We start from the raw sequence: 18679 nt of genomic DNA, 5'->3' as shown, positions 1-18679 counted from the left end.
CCGTAATATAACTGGAATGATGTTAAACACAGCGTTAAACTCAACTCACTCACTCACCCATCTGTCTAGTAGCCCTAGGGGCCAGCTGTACATTGATCTGTGTAGTAGCCCTACTAAGCGGCTTGCTGATCTTCTTCTGACTAGTAGCCCTAGTGGACAGCCATACCTTCATCTGTGTAGTAGCCCTAGTGGACAACCATACCTTCTTCTGACTAGTAGCCCTAGTGGACAGCCATACCTTCTTCTGACTAGTAGCCCTAGTGGACAGCCATACCTTCTTCTGACTAGTAGCCCTAGTGGACAGCCATACCTTCATCTGTCTAGTAGCCCTAGTGGACAACCATACCTTCTTCTGACTAGTAGCCCTAGTGGACAGCCATACCTTCTTCTGACTAGTAGCCCTAGTGGACAGCCATACCTTCTTCTGACTAGTAGCCCTAGTGGACAGCCATACCTTCATCTGTCTAGTAGCCCTAGTGGACAGCCATACCTTCATCTGTATAGTAGCCCTAGTGGACAGCCATACCTTCATCTGTCTAGTAGCCCAAGTGGACAGCCATACCTTCATCTGTGTAGTAGCCCTAGTGGACAGCCATACCTTCTTCTGACTAGTAGCCCTATTGGACAGCCATACCTTCATCTGTGTAGAAGCCCTAGTGGACAGCCATACCTTCTTCTGACTAGTAGCCCTAGTGGACAACCATACCTTCTTCTGACTAGTAGCCCTAGTGGACAGCCATACCTTCATCTGTGTAGTAGCCCTAGTGGACAGCCATACCTTCATCTGTCTAGTAGCCCTAGTGGACAGCCATACCTTCATCTGTGTAGTAGCCCTAGTGGACAGCCATACCTTCATCTGTCTAGTAGCCCTAGTGGACAGCCATACCTTCATCTGTGTAGTAGCCCTAGTGGACAGCCATACCTTCATCTGTCTAGTAGCCCTTGTGGACAGTCATACCTTCATCTGTGTAGTAGCCCTAGTGGACAGCCATACCTTCATCTGTCTAGTAGCCCTGGTGGACAGCCATACCTTCATCTGTGTAGTAGCCCTAGTGGACAGCCATACCTTCATCTGTCTAGTAGCCCTTGTGGACAGTCATACCTTCATCTGTGTAGTAGCCCTAGTGGACAGCCATACCTTCTTCTGACTAGTAACCCTAGGTGCTACCTGCACCTTGATCTGTCTAGTAGCCCTACTAAGCAGCGTGCTGCCCTTGTCTAGTATTCCTAGGTACCAGCTGTACCTTCATCTGTCTAGTAGCCCTAGGAGCTAGCTGTACTTTCCATTGTGTCTAGTAGCCGCACTAAGGGGCTAGATGGACCTTCATCTGTCTAGTAGGGGCCAGCTGTGCCTTCATCTGTCTATTAGCTCAAGGGGCTAGTTATAGGTGTCTGTTGGTCAGTCCAAATTTTGGCATTTCAAGTCAAACAATCTCCAAGTAGCTTGTTAAAGTACTCATGGAAATGAAAAAAAAAACTGTTTTGCTGGATTTAATAATCGACACAAAGCATTAGATGTAAATACGAAATAACAAAACAACTGGAAAAGTACTAGTCTGGATTTGCTATTTTTATCTCAGTGCTCAATACAAAATGTACTTCACAGGAGGTAATTTGTAGGCACTTTCAACATTGAAAAATAAAACTAAGTCCAAATTGACATAACAGAAACAGGCTATAGGAATTATAAAAATTAGCCCGGAAAAAAAGTTATCAAAACAACAATAAAAATAACAGCTATGTTTATGTACATAATAATAATGACATGTAAGTTGTTGTTTGAGAAGGGAATATGTTACTTTTACGTTCTGATATTTTGACGATGATTCACTATCCCACAATGCCACTCACAAATCACTAACCACTGACAAATCACATGCACTTGGGTTTCAAGCACCTGTTTTCACCTGTCGTCAAGGTGTCATAGGTCATGGACATTCACCTTGATCTACTAACACCTGGTTATGCTCAGTTTCACAATAGTCTGTTTTGTTCATATTTTTACACACTTTTACGTGTAAAAAGACATAAAAACCTTTGATACACTGTATTTGTGCCAAGGCCCAATTATTACTAATTGAGTTGTTTGAATATTTATATATTTTGTATATCAACTGCATTTATTTAAAATCTGAGATCGAAAAAAGGTTTTTTTTTCATTTCCATGAGTACTTTAGTATGACCCATGAAGTTTGTGACCCCATTTCTTTTGACTTTTTGTAGTTATTTATGGCCAAAAAACCTGTCCAAGTGCAGGTCAGTATATTCTGAAACAGGCCAGCGACAGGTTTGACCAGCTTCTAATTTCCTTAGCAAGAGTATTCATATGTTTTGATAAATGTTTTTGTACATCTACATTCAGATAACAGTGGTAGAAGTCAGAAGAAATAGCCTATCGTCCAGCATTGCCAACTTGTTTAAGAAAGAACTAGCCTGTCACAAAATATAACTAATAAATATTGCCATATTATGAAATAATGCTATATGGCCATTTTATGTGTGAAATAGGTAATTAACTAGCCATCTGGGATAGTGACTTAATTACTGCAGACAGGAGAGCCACTTAAGTGACAAGTTTATTTGCATTTGAGGCCACATCGCCCATACTGCTGCACATACAAAAATGCAAAAAGTGTGCTGTTTCTTAACATATATATATCAATAAGGTGCTTATCTGGGTAGGTTTCTGTTTAGATATGAATATAAACTTTTAGTAACTGCAGGCTTCACTGATGAGAGAAACTGGGATAATGTATGAATGGAAGGATTAGTATAATAACAGGGAGGCACAATCATTTCTCCACTTGACTGAAAATAAGGTTGGTTGGTTGGTTTGTTGTTTAACACCACACTCATCAATATTCCATGATTAATATCATGAGCAATTGGGATCGATGACATGCATCAACCAAGTCAGCGAGCCTAACAACCCGAGTCCGTTAGTTGCCTTTTACGACAAGCATAGTCGCCTTTTAAGGCAAGCATGGGTTGCTGAAGACCTAGTCTACCACGGAATCTTCACAGGTCCGGAAAATAAAGACATTCCAAGAGAAAATGAAACTCATCATTAATAGTAGGTGCATAACAGTTTGTACTAAAACATTTGTGGATCATCATATGCTTTAAACTATTCATACTGCACTTTTAACTTATGTGATGCACAAAGAAATTTACAATATACTCTTAATAACTCCTTAAAGGAAATAATTCAATTGTATACTTTTCAAACATCTATCATAGGTTTGAAGCCACAATACAAATTTAAAAAAGAGGAACCTGATATCTTATCATGCCATTTCTGCAACTCTATATCTTTACATCTCTGTGGAAACATGCTCAAAAAAGCTTTAACATTACCACAATCCTGAGTGATCCAGACAAATGAGAAACCAGTTACAAATAAGAACTTACGAATGTGAGAGATCCAGTTTATTTTACAATTATCCTAAAAAATCTGAACCAATAACCATACATCTACTACAATAATTAACACACATATAACTTCCATCTACTTTATCTATTGAAGCACTGCTTGATGTGCGTCTTGAGACACCCAGACACCTCTTAAAGTAATTACTCTGTACCTTTTCTATTGACTCCCTAAACGTAAATCCCCACATTTCTGAACCATACCATAAGGTTCGTGCAATTTTAGCAACCAATATACTTTGGATGATATCAAATGACAGAGATGTAATAGTTCTCAATAATCTATGGACAGGAAAGCTAGCCTTATAGCCTTGTATAGTTTCACATGCTTTGGACCACACTAACCTTGAAGAAACAAATAATGCCCAGATATTTATATGGCTGTATAAAGTTTATATGTAAGTATCATGGCTGTGTAAGGTTTGTGTGTAAGTATCAGGACTATGTAAGGTTTATGTGTAAGTGTCATGGCTGTGTTGGGTTTATATGTCAGTATCATGGCTGTGTAGAGTTTATATGTCAGTGTCATGGCTGTGTCAGGTTTATATGTCAGTATCATGGCTATGTTAGGTTTATATGTAAGTATCGTGGTTGTGTAGGGTTTATATGTCAGTATCATGGCTGTGTAGGGTTAATATGTAAGTATCATGGTTGTGTAGGGTTTATATGTCAGTATCATGGCTGTGTAGGGTTTATATGTCAGTATCATGGCTGTGTAGGGTTTATATGTAAGTATCATGGCTGTGTAGGGTTTATATGTCAGTATCATGGCTGTGTAGGGTTTATATGTAAGTATCATGGCTGTGTAGGGTTTATATGTCAGTATCATGGCTGTGTAGGGTTTATATGTCAGTATCATGGCTGTGTAGGGTTTATATGTCAGTATCATGGCTGTGTAGGGTTTATATGTCAGTATCATGGCTGTGTAGGGTTTATATGTCAGTATCATGGCTGTGTAGGGTTTATATGTAAGTATCATGGCTGTGTAGGGTTTATATGTCAGTATCATGGCTGTGTAGGGTTTATATGTCAGTATCATGGCTGTGTAGGGTTTATATGTCAGTATCATGGCTGTGTAGGGTTTATATGTCAGTATCATGGCTGTGTAGGGTTTATATGTCAGTATCATGGCTGTGTAGGGTTTATATGTCAGTATCATGGCTGTGTAAGTATCATGGCTGTGTAAGTATCATGGCTATGTGCACATGTGAGGAGCATATTCTACACACTCAAAGTTTCTGCACCATTCACATGTGTACAGATTCTGTAGATGATGGAAACTATAAATAATGATAAAGTACACCAGTAATATCAAGGCCAGTGACACAAACACAGCTGCTACACGAGTCCTCTTGCTCCACAACCGGAGATTAATGTATGGAAGGAATGCAACTGCACTCAGATGTCCTGTAAGGAAGCCAGTGATAATTGCAAAGTTGCTTATCAGGGGCAAAGTTCCTGTGATCAATGCTAAAGCTAGGAGGCCATAGATCTTGACAAGTTCCAGCCATGGTCGCGTGAGAAGGGTCCAAGCCTCGATGAGCTCCATGTGTAATACACCTAGTGAACTCATTACGGCAGCTGTCGTGCAAACCTGGGGGCTGTAGGGGGAGACAACTGATGCACACTGAAAATGGAAATAAACATTTTGCATAAATTTGGATCCTTGGAATCAATTTTAGCAGAAACCATATATCCCGATATGTTATGTATCACCATATTTTGTTCATGATGTGGTATTATAATAATGACACCATTTTTGAGTAAATGTTTGAGTGAGTTATTATCTTGATATAGTCTTTGAAATTAAGCATGAAAGTCAAGGGTCCTTGTCATAACCCTAATGTCCATAGATTCAAATACCATTGGAGAAGGTCATGAACCCCCAGGACCTCCTTAATTTTGAACACTGTTGATATGAGGTAAGAAAACCCAATTTCGTTTTTATGTTCTTGGTACAAAATAATTTTTAAGATGAGAGTCCTCTGCATTAAATGTAAATAATGGCAACAGTAATACTTGCCATACCACCTGCGGCTCCACAGATGAAATATATAATGGCCACCCGCAAACACCCAGCTGACATCTCCACTTGCCGCAGAAGTAGCCACTCAGCCAGCAGCAGCAACAGCAAATGTACTACACCATGGGTGTACACCAGAGACAAGAGTGGGCGCCACCATTGGTAGGAACTGGGAAGCCAGGGTTTATGAATATTCGATGACATTCCACCCATTTGGCAGATTTCACTTGGACAATTTACCTAGTAGAGTGATTAAATGGTGTTAAAAATATAGGATGAATCAAACTTATAAAGTAGATGTAGGTTACTGTGTAGTCAAACTAGAGGTAATACTGTATAATAACTGTTAAGAGAACATTTTGGTGTAGATTTATGTGTACACATTTGTACATGCACAATTGACCCCAAAGTGACCTCAAAATGTTCACAAAAGCATGGAAGTCCACACTATTGCTGAGATCATGCAAGCAAAGTTTTCTAACCCAGATCTTTACAGGGCCTGAAACTTCTGTGAAGATGAACAGACATTGTCTCGCGACAGGATAAGGAATATGAGTGTTTTTACCTGAGAACAGTGTTCCTTTTCCTTTTCATGAAAGATTCCTCCGAGAAAACTGCAGTGTTCATGTGATAAGAGTAAGCAGGTGCCCCGCTCATCAGTACAGCAGGGCTTGAGGACATGCTCCACATAGTTCTCCCCAGGTTGTCTCTGGCCACAGGGTACCTCCTTCCATTGACCTACACCTGCAAGTATTAAAAACAATGTATACAACTGCGCAGTTCACAATAGAAATATTCAAAAGTTACGATAGAGTTGATGACTTGGAGTGGAGGTGCAGGAAGTCAACATTGTTGTCCAGAAGATATTGGGTTTGTCAATACTACGCAGGAATCTGGATTGATTACTCATCTTGGACTAGCAGACTTGCTGTATTGGCTGTATGGTTGTTCTGTTCTAATGTGCCCCCTGACCAAGAACAATCTGTAAGTAATCTCTATGACTGCACCCAAATTATACTGAAACTTTAAATGACAGTCTGTATATTCTTGTGTATATTACAGACCTAAAGAAAGCAGCAGTGTAAGAGTATATAATTGCCTGGGAACTATCGTCAAAAGTAAATTGTTTGAACTAAGTTTCTTCAGGACTGCTTGATCTCCAAAAGATTTAATGTGTTAATTTGGAATCCTGAATGGTGGTAAATTTGTATATCTAATTGAGTGGCTTGTCTAAAATTGATATTGTGGCATACCCACGAGTGAATTATCAATCCTAACCACACCACAAGATGAGAATAAGACTGTATCACAGAGAAGGAATATGCACCCAGATGACATCTGAATTGTCTTAATTTTAAGACAAAGTTTTGTAAAGAAGTTCCAAAGATTAAAGGGAGACCTGGACTAATTGTATGTACATCAAACAACATGCTGTTAATGGAAGAGTGGTTATCTTAATTCTCATTCCAAGGACACTAATAACAAGGATAAAACCTGGGCCTAGACAGGGGTACCAGGGCATGGATACAATACCTAGAGTAAGTGACTGGCACTCCTCCTGGGTGGTAGTTCCTGCAGTGTTTCTGGTCTTCACCTCACAACACCCCAGGGCGTTGTCTGCACTGAAGTTCTGTGCTATTCCCTGCATGTGCAGACTGTAGTCATCCCTCATGCACACACTCAACAACGCACCCATTCCTGCAGGCATATCAGACACTGATTATATTCCACATGTTTTAAAAATGTGTCTGTAAATCTTTTTGAGCCCTGAACGACTTCTTGATTAGAGAGACATTCACAGCAACATAAAATATGCTTACTTTGAACAGTGATCAAAGCAAAATGAAATTGGAAGCATTGGAGTGAAATATGGTCCATGGGTGTAAGCAACTTTCATCAATGGTATGGCTACTTTTGGGGACCTCAACAATTGTCTTAATGTGGGGAATAGAACCAAGATCTTTGTCTTGATAAGCTAATGCTTTGACCATCACCACCACCTTGAAGTGAACTGACAATTCCACACACCAGTAATAAGAACTGGATATGTACTATCGGGATTGCCTGTATGGAATCCAGTCAATGTACACATTTACTCCAGATTACTGATTACCTATGCTTATCAGCACATAAACACCTTAAACTAAACACATTTTTAACCAATGGAAAAAGTTCAAGTACGTCTTGTATCTCAATCTTCCCTTTTTAACCTTACCTATGAAGAAACTGGAAGAAGGCCCGGCCCACATGTTGACTTGCTGCCGGCTGTCCACAGTCTCGACACCCAGGAAGGTCCTGGTGTTACCCTGCAAGAGCAGCCCAGATGCAGCATCTACAGTGGCCATGCCATTGAGGGAGATCATCACAACGAGCGCCAGAACCTGAAGCTGGTGTAACAGGAGCCATGATCATGAAACAGCCCTAGCCCAATTTGTAAAATGAAATTGATTTTCTGATTGGTCCAGAGATATCAGGCACAACTGTCTTCCATAATATGATTTTTGTTCAAAGTTAACATCTTTCATAATCATAGGTTTTGAAACTAATCATATTTTTACAAGGGATAAACTACAGTAATCTAAGAAACTGTAAGTATAGGCCACATAAATTGTGTTTGCAGTGCTCAGCCTCTCCTGTACTATCTACTTCAATACCAACAAGAGTCAAATAAAATAAAATAAAATCGAAAATCAGTAATTTCAGCTTTTGCTCGAAAACGACTATTTGTTTAAGTCCAAAACACTAAATTAATATGAAACAGTCTAAAGTGCATTGGCCTACACATATCTAACCATTGTTTTATACATACCATCATAACAGCGTAAGTGAAGATTGGCATGTAATGAGTCAGGGTTGCCAACTTGGCTCTGGTGTCCGTGATACTGTGTTTGCTGTGCTGGGCAATTTCCCTCCTCAGCTCCTTCCATCTCCTCCTGCCACGCCCAGCAGGGTCATGATAGTAGGCTGAAATTGGCGCATAATCGGGTCATATATCCCCATCATCATACACCTTGTCAGCTAACTCTATTCGTCATGTAACCACTGGTATGACGATAATAAAATATACATTAAACTGTAAACGGAAACATTTCACTGGCGTTCCATACATTGAATGTTTTTTTTGTGGTACTGCTATTTGCCTTGTTTTTCTCTCACAAATGCCTCTATATCATCATTTAAACATGACACTGCACTTAATACAGGTTTCATGACTATGTTGATAGAGAGATACGCCGCATGTTTTGTGACCATGACAAAACCGTTACGTACGTGTTTTGGGGCCATGGCAAAATTCTGGCATGCATGCTTCCTGAATATATCCCCATCTGCATGCATGCTTAAAGCCCATTCATTTCAAAACATGTGAGTAGGATCCAGAATATTTAAGGAGGGGGTCAATAAGATAACAAATACTTTATACTTCATAGTTTTGGCAATAGTTAAAACCGTTATTTTGATATTTTGTCAATCGGAACAAAGACATGTGCATTTACATGTTTATGACACATGCATCCAATGAAAAAAACCCAATAACATTTTGGATGTTTTATAAATTTAAAAAACCCCAAACCTTTTGTAGTAGTTACTTGATTGTAAACTCAGGAACACATGATAATGTTAACTACATTTTGTCACGTCATGTATCATGACCATGGCAGTACACGTCCATGCATGTATCATGACCATGTCAAACAATTCCTTCTTTCGGGAAACAATGTTTACCTTTTGCTACCTCGCCGACTTCCTCAACTGTTCGTATTTTCCACTTGTATTCGGAGACCGTTTGCTTCTTCACTTGCTCAAGACGTTTCAGATCTGTCGCATATTCTATCTGTAGAATATTAGGAGTAGAACCCATATATCATTGTGATACATTTCAATGTTTACCATAGTTTAGGAATATCGAATCCTGATTTGTAGGAATGCATTCAAATTATGGTTCGTTCATCACTGTCAGGAATGAACGATTTGTAGTAACCCTAGGCTGATTTTCTTGTTGTTTCTTGTTTTTGCGAAAGATACTGCGAATCATCTTTCTTTTAATTTCTCTGAGCATTTAACCGAAAATGCAATTAGAGCTTTCACTTATCATAATTATACCTTGATACTAAGACAACCCCTGCTTTCTGGGGTGAAAACTACTGTGGAATTACAACAGCAAAGAAAAAGACTAACCAGATATGGCATATTAATACCTTCATGTGTTCTTATATTTATTTATCTCACCATTGCAAACATTTTGTAGTGTTTGTATCCCTCGACACCCATCAAGGGTGAATCATCTTTCATTACCTCGACGTTCAACTGCAATCACATTTCATGAGTTCTGAAAACTTATACATACATATTAAAAAATCACCTACTGCTTAAGGCATATGTAGTCATATTAATTATTATAGTATTATTGGTATTATTCTTATTCCGATTAATGATAGGCGACAAACACAACAAAACTTCCTTTCATGTTTCGATAGTGTTACACAATGTAGAAACATGTTTATGTAACCAATGGGTAAATGTCATTATCAATGGCTCTATACCTAAACTAAAGAAAATGTAATCGCTGGTTACCTTTTCTGCGCTGTTCGTTAAAACTCCCCTAATCAACCTCTTGGCTGACTCTGCAAAACCTACTGAAAGTCCCGACGTCTGGTACGCCATATTTGTCATTCCAAGTATTTTTTTCCCCCCTGAATTCTTTGAAGGACTATCAGCGGCGTTGTCATTTTGGTTTGATGGAATCGGACCGACTTTGTTTCCAAACCTACTATGCTTGTCACATCCAGAATTGTTAGTGTCCTGTTGGCTGTTCTCACCAACTTGCTCATCAGGCTGGGCAGTCATCACGTCGTTGGGTTGGTTCGAGGGATGCACTCGCCCCCACCACTTCTGTATGTCTTTTGCAAGATGTTCTGGTGAAACAAAACGAGGCATGTCATCAACAGTTTCCTCAATGCTAATCGGCTCAAAACCATCTTCTTTAACATCCGCGTGTGACAACCCTAGGTCCAACTCTTCCAGAAATGTGTCCATATCAGCCACTTGCATCTCCGACTTTACAAACTCTTCCAAACTCAGGGTGGAACGTTTTACGTCAGAAGATGTCTTTGGAGTCTCAAACGAATTCGTCCTGAGATCATGTAAGTGTTGACCAATAAGACCAACAGTGGAGCACCTGAACAGTTCCTCTGAACTTCCTTCTGGTTCAAGGACCGACATATGGGAAAGCACTGTATCCACTTGTTTCACAAGCTTGTCTCTCTGAAATGACGCGGGTGCCAAAATACTTGGCAGCACTGCCTGTAGCGTGATGCCAAAGTCACCGGTCTGAAATGGAGGTATTCCTACTTATCAGTGGTGTCATTATAAGTATCAAGAACGGAGAGGGATACTGAACACGAAGTCAAGGTGTACAAAAACATCTTGACACATGACATATGGATAAACGGAAAAATCAGCATACTTGGTATTAAGATTTTGTTAAAGGCTCATCCTGATTGATCCGAGTCAAACGTTTTACATTCAGCCTACTTCCTAAACAGAGAATGATAACCTGAAGTCAGTAAACTACGTTTATAACGAACACGCTTACAGCGAACTGACGGATATAACGAACTTATTTTTAGTCCCGACGATTTGTTGTTTATATGCTGTATATATGCTTATAACGAACTACGGTTATTACGAACTAAAATTAGTGGTCCCCTCGAGTTCGTTATAACCGTAGTCTACTTCAATCAATCTGTAATTCAATCTCATACCATGCACTCTTCAAACAAAATTTTTTTTTTTTAAAACAGCAGCCACCATCTATGGATAGTTATAAAGTATGCAGCAATCTGTAATTTCTCATTTCATACTAATCTACGCACGATGAATTCATTTTGTGATCATTGTTTAACACAATTACCTGAATTCTCCTCTCAAAATGTCTTTTCCAGGACTTATGCTCCCTATCATCTGCAGCCCAAAAGAATGGTCGAACAGGTTGAAGAAAAAAGGAACCAGCTGATTTTGATTTCTCCCCCATGATTGTTCAACCCTCCTGCTATACTGCTGAAGATAAAGAAAGAAAGAAGTTCAAGAAATTAGGTGCGCGTATGGTATATGTACAGAATATCTGCCGATACTGAAGCAGTAATTGAAAATGCATGGCGGAACTATTGCAGATTCTGTGGCATTGGTTAACGCAAACGTGTATCTAGCTGGGAAAGCCATTCATCGATGATGTCACTGACACCACTGCAGCTGTAAAATTTGATAATGTTGAAGTAAAAGTAGCCAACGTCGGGCCTTCCTGCTCGGATTCCGACAGCTCGTAAACGGTTACTGACAGTCTTTCCAGATGTGAGACGTACTGCTAGAACTTGTGTTGCAGTGTACGTTGCAGCGGGTGTCCTGTTTCGAAGGTGAAGGACTCGGATTTAGCGATCCTCGGTTAAGTTGTGGTGTTGCTGGGTCGCTGGATCTTGTACGATCGGTCACCAGTGGTGCCATGTTGCCAATGTAGTACCCAAAGTCGGGAAAGTGTACTCTTGGCAACGTTGAAATCCCTTACCACTGATGCTTGTGATAAACTAGCTTCGAGCTAACCCATAGCGTTATTTGTCGTACCAATATCGATACCAATGACGATTTTCAAAAATTAACTGAATGAAAACATGTGTCATAAACTTGCATAAGAAATCCGCTATACATTTTTGACTGAAAACGATGCATGTAAATACCATCATATTAACTCCATAAAAAAACCAATAAAACCGTTTTATGACACTTTATCAGCAACATGTAGAACATGTAGACTTCATTAGTGGTCAGCGACAGCGATTGCATGTCTATTTGCAAACACATTAGACCTGGCGGTGAAGGAATGTAGTATGAGGTGTGTGTGTGTGTGCGTGTGCGTGTGCGTGCGTGCGTGCGTGCGTGCCGCACTCAACACGAGTCAACAGTATTCTAGCTTTTAGACGGTGTCCTGCACATAATCGATTCTGGATCAGACAATGTAGTGACCGATATTATGAGCAACGACCCATGTCGTCGTGGTACGTTGACACCCCATCAACCAAGTCACAGAACCGAAGAACACGATCCATTGAGTCCCTCTTACGACCACAATAGGTTGCTAGGGAATTCCCACAGGTCCCCACTTAGTTACCTCTTACGACTAGCAGTGGCGTGCTTGGGATACATTTTAGCCCGTGTACCGGGGAATGAGTGAGTACTAGCGACCAGTTATCGCCGAGGACCAATTATCGCCAATTCCCAGTTATAGAGCGCACGTGATCGCATCTCATGTTACTTTTGCTCGTTTTCATTAGAAGAGGTAAATGTTATTCCAAAATAATGAATAAAACGGACTCTTGATAATATATATTAAAAATCAATCATAATCACTTTGCTCAAATACAACTTCAAAAAAGACACGCGGGCGGTGTGACGCTGGGCGGTGTTACACGATGATGCACTTTCAGTTCTGTCATTGCTTTCTATTTGCCCATCATTTCTTCCCCAAACTACCATTTCTGTAACACCTATTTGAGGTATAATTCAACATGCACAGCCTGTGTGTTAGTGTGTTAGTGTGTGTATTATTATTATATATATATATATATATCGCGAAATACATAGTACAGAGTGCAAGGATAAGCATGTGTCGATCGAATTGGGGGAATACTGGTATTTGTCAGTTTGCAGACGACAAATTTATAGTAGCATTTTATTTTGATCAATTATAAATTGAGTGCCATACCTGAGGTACTAAAAAAATGTATAACTGAGGCGGTGCATGTGATCAACGTGGCACGTGCTCTTAAAACCATGGCGATATTATTACTGGACAGAAAGTCAACGGGAAAATTCTATTTCCACTGTTTTGATTCAACTGAAACCAACTGAATCTTATTCCACGGACAGAAATTTGGGCATTTGCTCATATTTTCACAAAAAATAAAGTTATTGGTACAGTAAACTTTGTACACGGAATATATCAGCAATAAAATGAAAAATATAGCTAAAACAGGTCGGTGACAAGTATGATTTCTACCATGAATTTGGAATTTACTTGATTCTGATTGGTCAATCGGAGGCTATTAAATCACAATAAACCCCCCAAGATTGAAACAGCTGGTTTGACGGCCGCATCACCGCGGAAGCTAAAATTGATAAAGTAGTACTATTTTCGGTCATTGTCGGTAGGCACATTTAAATAATTATATCTACAATTACAGGTTACAAAATCACAGATGCGGTTACTACAATATTCAAAGGATGTGTGGAAATACATTTCGTGCAGAAAAATACGACAGAAATCAACAAAGGGAATGTATTTACGTTTTGGAGACAACAGAGAGCTTGGAATTTTGGCGCTTTTCTATATACGACTGTGACGTCATATCTTTTGCGTCACAATGAGCGATATGACGTCATAATGGTGACACGCGATAGTTAGCTTACCAAGTTGCCGTGATTATATACTTTCAATGCCTGTCATATGTTCGAGCGAAGTATTACGGTGTAAACAAACTGCTTGCGTATGTACAGCACCATATTTTGTTCGGTGATTCCGCAATTCAGATCGATAACCCACTCAAAACACTGAACTCAACCCATGCCGCTTCACTCAGTATATTTGCTAACACCAAAGGGTTCGCGTTTTATTTAGTCATGGTAGAATGGAGATAAACATACTGTGTTTTCAATGTAGAGCTAGGTTACCTGTAGATTTAACCGCGCTAAATTTAACATTTGAAACCTCACGCTGCGCGTTCGGTTCCAAATTCAATTTAGCGGGGTTAAATCCACAGGTAACCCAGCTCTACATTGAAAACACAGTATGTTTATCTCCTAATTATTCAAAATCAGTGTCTTCAAACGTTGATTTCACATTCAGTTCACATTTTCATAATATTCGAGAAGACGTGAGAGGTGAGTCCGAGACAAATTTATCTGTTTTTAGGATTTAACGACAATCATGGTATAATGACTTCAATGCCTTCTTGGGGATAGTTGTACAGTAACCTGTTGGTTAACCGACTTCAATTCGCGCGACAAAATGTTAGGTTTAAGTTGATGTTTTCATATAATCAAGCAGGTGAGATACGATCAAAGGTGATGACTGGCAGGACTCCCACCTGGGTCAAACTTCAACTGGTAGTCTTATTTAAATTCAGATTTGCACACATGCATACATAACAGATGCTATTGGCTAGAAACACATTCGAAATTATACATTATACGGCGGATATTAGGCCCCCTAGCAGTAGATCTATCAAGATCCAAATTCGTGTCAATTTTCAAACTGCAAATCAATGTTTAATGTTTAAAGTTTTATAGAATGTTAAATCAGCGGTAGAAAATAACAGTTTTCGTCCACTAGTCCTTATAATGATGACATATAGCAAAACCGATAAAAAGGGCAAATTTCTACTAGTTCTTATGATACCTTAACTTTTGGGCAGTTTGGCAAAGACTATAGAACTAGTGCCAATTTCTAACGCTGCAAATGCTAATCTATCAAGGGCATATGCGGTTAGAAAAGGGACCCAACTACCTGATTGTCGTACTAGGTGACAATCCAAATAAGTATCGGGTGGACAGACCCAGCGACTTTAATGATTGCGCGTCATCGTGTCCCATTATTTACAGGCCGCTGTCACGTACATAGCTAGAATATTGACGGATGCGATGCCAAACAGAAAACTAAATGTATTACAGTAAATCATAAATAAAGTTTTAAAAGTAAAACTTTCTCTCCAAGCAAGTAGTAGCAATGTTCTATGAGAGAGTTGGAAAATATAAGAGAGAATCTCACCCGAGCTCTCTGTCAGTTATTTCTCCATGGGTGTAGAAATGAGATCGAGAAGACCATTTTTCTTTACTGAAATAACACCGAAAGCAGTCGTAGTCAAACTGTGAAATGGGGCTATTTGAAGGCGAGGTGTTCAATTCAATTTACCAATGATTAAAACTCGTTCACCTTTTCTGTATGCAGGCATTTCAGACACTCTCTAAGTAACACTCCTGTTCGACGATGCATGCAGTCTTCTTTTGTGTAGCAGACGAACCATTCAACCGGAAGTGCACTTGCCTGGTAACTTCTAAAATACGACATCTCTAAAAAAACGGAAAATAGTAACATTGTGTACTAGTTATAAACGTTGTCTTTTTAAACTGCACACATTAAAAATGAAAATTCTTATATAAATAACAAACATAACCACTCAATATAATTCTTTTATTATTTTGTAAAAACAATACAAGAATTGAATATCAGAAATATATATAACAATTAACAAATCATAGAAATGCATGGAAGAAACATTGAGAAATGATATTCAAATGATTAAGTTATGACAATGTCCTAATGAATCTCAAACAAAACACAAAAAATGTTCATACCAGTTATGTAAGTCTCATTAATGATTTTGTGGAAAATGTTCCCAAGAAATATATATTGCCTCGTATGAAATGTTTTAAATGCAAAATAAATGTTACAGGTCGTTATCCAGTACAACATTTGGATTTAAGATAAAATATTCTTGGTTCCTAGGCACTGCCCCAGAGGACCACAGCTCTCACACTACCGTACTTGTTTTAGGGGGGAAATGAGAAATGTCTTTCTCACCAACACAAATAAGAGGGTGCCCACCCCCCCTTGCCTTGTATCCCGGGTACCATCACTCTGAACTGCGAATGTTTCTTAACACCAATCTCAAAGCATTGAGAAAAAGGTGCAATCTGATGTTAAATTACTGGAAAAAGATCAAAAAAGAAAAATATCTGAAGGAAACTTGTACACCATTATCACCATTATGTCCCCCCCCCCCCCCCCCCCCCCCCCCCCAACCCCCACCCCACCCGAATCCCGAAAATTCCAAATGTTTTTGATGTCTTCAGTTATCAAAAGTGAAATATTTCTAAGACTTATCGCACAAACAGAAAATAAAATTGATTAATTGGTCTTTAAAAACATCATAAAATTGATTAATTGACCTTTAAACACATTAACAGGTAAGTATATTGTGAAAGTATTTTTTTTTAATTCCAAGGGAACACGATGACCCCCTCTCCCCCAAAACATGCCAAATTTTTCAACAAACATAAGAGAGAAAACAATTCTATTCCACATCTGTTGTTTTTTCTAAAAGGGAGGTTATACAGAAAGGAGGTACGTTATTCTCATTCTACATCCAATATGGATGCAAGATTCCACGGAATGCAAACATGATAAATTCTCCAAAATCTGTGTCTGTTGATATAAGAAATATGAGAAACAAAATATTAATGTTTTACTTGTTTTGAATCCATTTTCAAATGAGAGGTTATTGACATCCAGACTGCCTAACCCAACATGGCATGCATGATCATATATTTCACTAACCTTTCATGTATCAGTAAAAACTTTGAAATGTCTTTTCTATTCCCTCAACCTACCAAAATTCTCCATCAACAAACTACAGACTAAGAAACGAAAAGTCGGGCCTATGGCATTGGGATGCAGTACAAGAAATGTTTTGTTTGTTTGTTTGTTGTTTAACGCCGCATTCAGCAATATTTCAGCGGTCTGTAACTAATAGAGTCTGGACCAGACAACCCAGTGATTGGCATTAATTCAAATAATATGATACGATGACAGGCATCAACCAAGTCACTAGCCTGACCATCCAATCAAGTTAGTCGGCTGATATGACAAGCATAGGGTGCTGGGAACTAGTATTCTTACCCAGAATTCCCACAGCTGTGTAGACATATATACAAATCTACATATCATGGCTCTAAGTCTGACTGCTTGGTGTTGTCATCTGACGGCTAAATATATGAAGAAAGTGACTTTTGTGTGATGCATTTTAGACAAGAGGTTGTCTATTAAAGGGTGTGTGAGTGCGCATCCTTGTACTAGTCCGGATTAATACACAGTGCTGATTTTATAGTGCTAGCCCTCTGAGATACCATTCCGCAGTTTTACATGGACACTCCGACCAGCCCTCATTTTAGCCCCTAAATCCGAGCACCAGCAGGGTAACAAGTACCATCTATTACCATCTTTTGGTATGACGCAGCCAGGGATCAAACCCCCTCTCAATGCGGACTCTCTACCACTAGACCACAGAGGCAGTTGTTTCTTAAAGGGAAAGTGTCTGACATGCACCAACATTTTCTGCAATGGCAGTCATTTTGAATGATCCATTTTCAAGATGAAAGCCATACGTATAACTGGAAGCCTACAGAATATGTTGAATGAAAAATTTTACTGATATGAGCAGTAGTTTTACAAGAAGATTCAGTGCTAACTCATGAAATGACACATGTTAGATGAAAACCTGTTACATAAACTCACATGGACAATGTCAACGTGAGGCATAGATCACCAACCAAATCACCTCAAGCAAATCCAAATATGTACATTTCATTTATCAACATTTGGTCGAACACTGAAGAGTGAGTGAGTATGGTTTTATGCCGATTTTAGCAATATTCCAGCAATATCACAGCGAGGAACACTAAAAATGGGCTTCACACACTGTACCCATGTTGGGAATCGAACCCGGGTCTTCGGCGTGGCGAGCGAACGTTTTAACCACTAGGCTACCCGACCGCCCCCTAACACTGAAGAAAGACACATATGATTACAGTCTTATGTGTGTAACAAGCATTGAGAACCATCCAATTCCTGACGACAGGAAGATATTGACATAACAGTGAAGCATGTTGCCTCATTGCAACTACACTGTATAATCAACAGACACGACCCACTGATACCGAAATATACTCAAAAGCAAAATTAACTGTTTTTATTCCTGATAGTGGGACTTTGTTCAGAAGACTTACTGGTTTATTTGCATTTAGTTTGTCATAAACCCATTTTTCTTTTAAATTTTAACTTAATAGAATTAAAATTAAAAATTTCAATTTTTTTAAATTTTAATTTTTAAAAATTTCAATTATAAATTTCAAATTCCACCTGACAAATTTGGGGGTGTTTTACAAGAGGTAAGGTGAGATGAATTAATTTCAATCCCTAATAGAAATGTACTGCTGAGAAATATGCATTCAAACAACATCCAACAACCATGATGAATGTTTCCAAGTGATTTGTTGCATGCACTCAAGAACTATCAGTCAGTGACGAAAAACAATTCACATCATCATAAATATTATTTTTTCAGATATCAATAAACATATCAGATCAGTTTATTTTGCCTTTGAGTTAACAGACTAAAAAAA

At 39.0% G+C, this 18679-nt stretch overlaps 1 protein-coding gene across 1 annotated transcript; it reads right to left on the bottom strand.

Moving 5' to 3' along the window:
- Positions 1 to 4624: 4624 nt before the first annotated feature.
- On the bottom strand, positions 4625 to 11483 carry LOC139453427 (inactive rhomboid protein 1-like). The gene is made up of 10 exons (XM_071235120.1): positions 11364 to 11483; positions 10025 to 10780; positions 9680 to 9757; positions 9176 to 9284; positions 8262 to 8416; positions 7668 to 7839; positions 6986 to 7150; positions 6018 to 6196; positions 5453 to 5692; positions 4625 to 5056 (listed from the first exon to the last, which is right to left on the bottom strand). The coding sequence occupies exons 1-10, from the start codon at positions 11481 to 11483 to the stop codon at positions 4625 to 4627; spliced, it is 2406 nt and encodes an 801-aa protein (XP_071091221.1).
- Between the last annotated feature and the right edge of the window lie 7196 nt (positions 11484 to 18679).

The sequence above is a fragment of the Haliotis cracherodii genome, unplaced genomic scaffold (assembly GCF_022045235.1).
Source record: "Haliotis cracherodii isolate W230 unplaced genomic scaffold, xgHalCrac1.p SCAF_9, whole genome shotgun sequence".
NCBI lineage: Eukaryota > Metazoa > Mollusca > Gastropoda > Lepetellida > Haliotidae > Haliotis > Haliotis cracherodii.
Note: the sequence above shows the minus strand (reverse complement) of the source record. Positions and strands in the feature narration are given on the sequence as shown.

Excerpts from the sequence above, each read along its gene's own strand:
- LOC139453427 (XM_071235120.1), bottom strand. The coding sequence starts at position 11,483 with ATGGGGGAGAAATCAAAATCAGCTGGTTCCTTTTTTCTTCAACCTGTT. Across the intron at positions 9,285-9,679 it reads ACTACAAAATGTTTGCAATG|ATAGAATATGCGACAGATCT; the intron begins GTGAGATAAATA and ends AATATTCTACAG. Across the intron at positions 5,057-5,452 it reads GTGGAGCCGCAGGTGGTATG|TGTGCATCAGTTGTCTCCCC; the intron begins GCAAGTATTACT and ends TTCCATTTTCAG.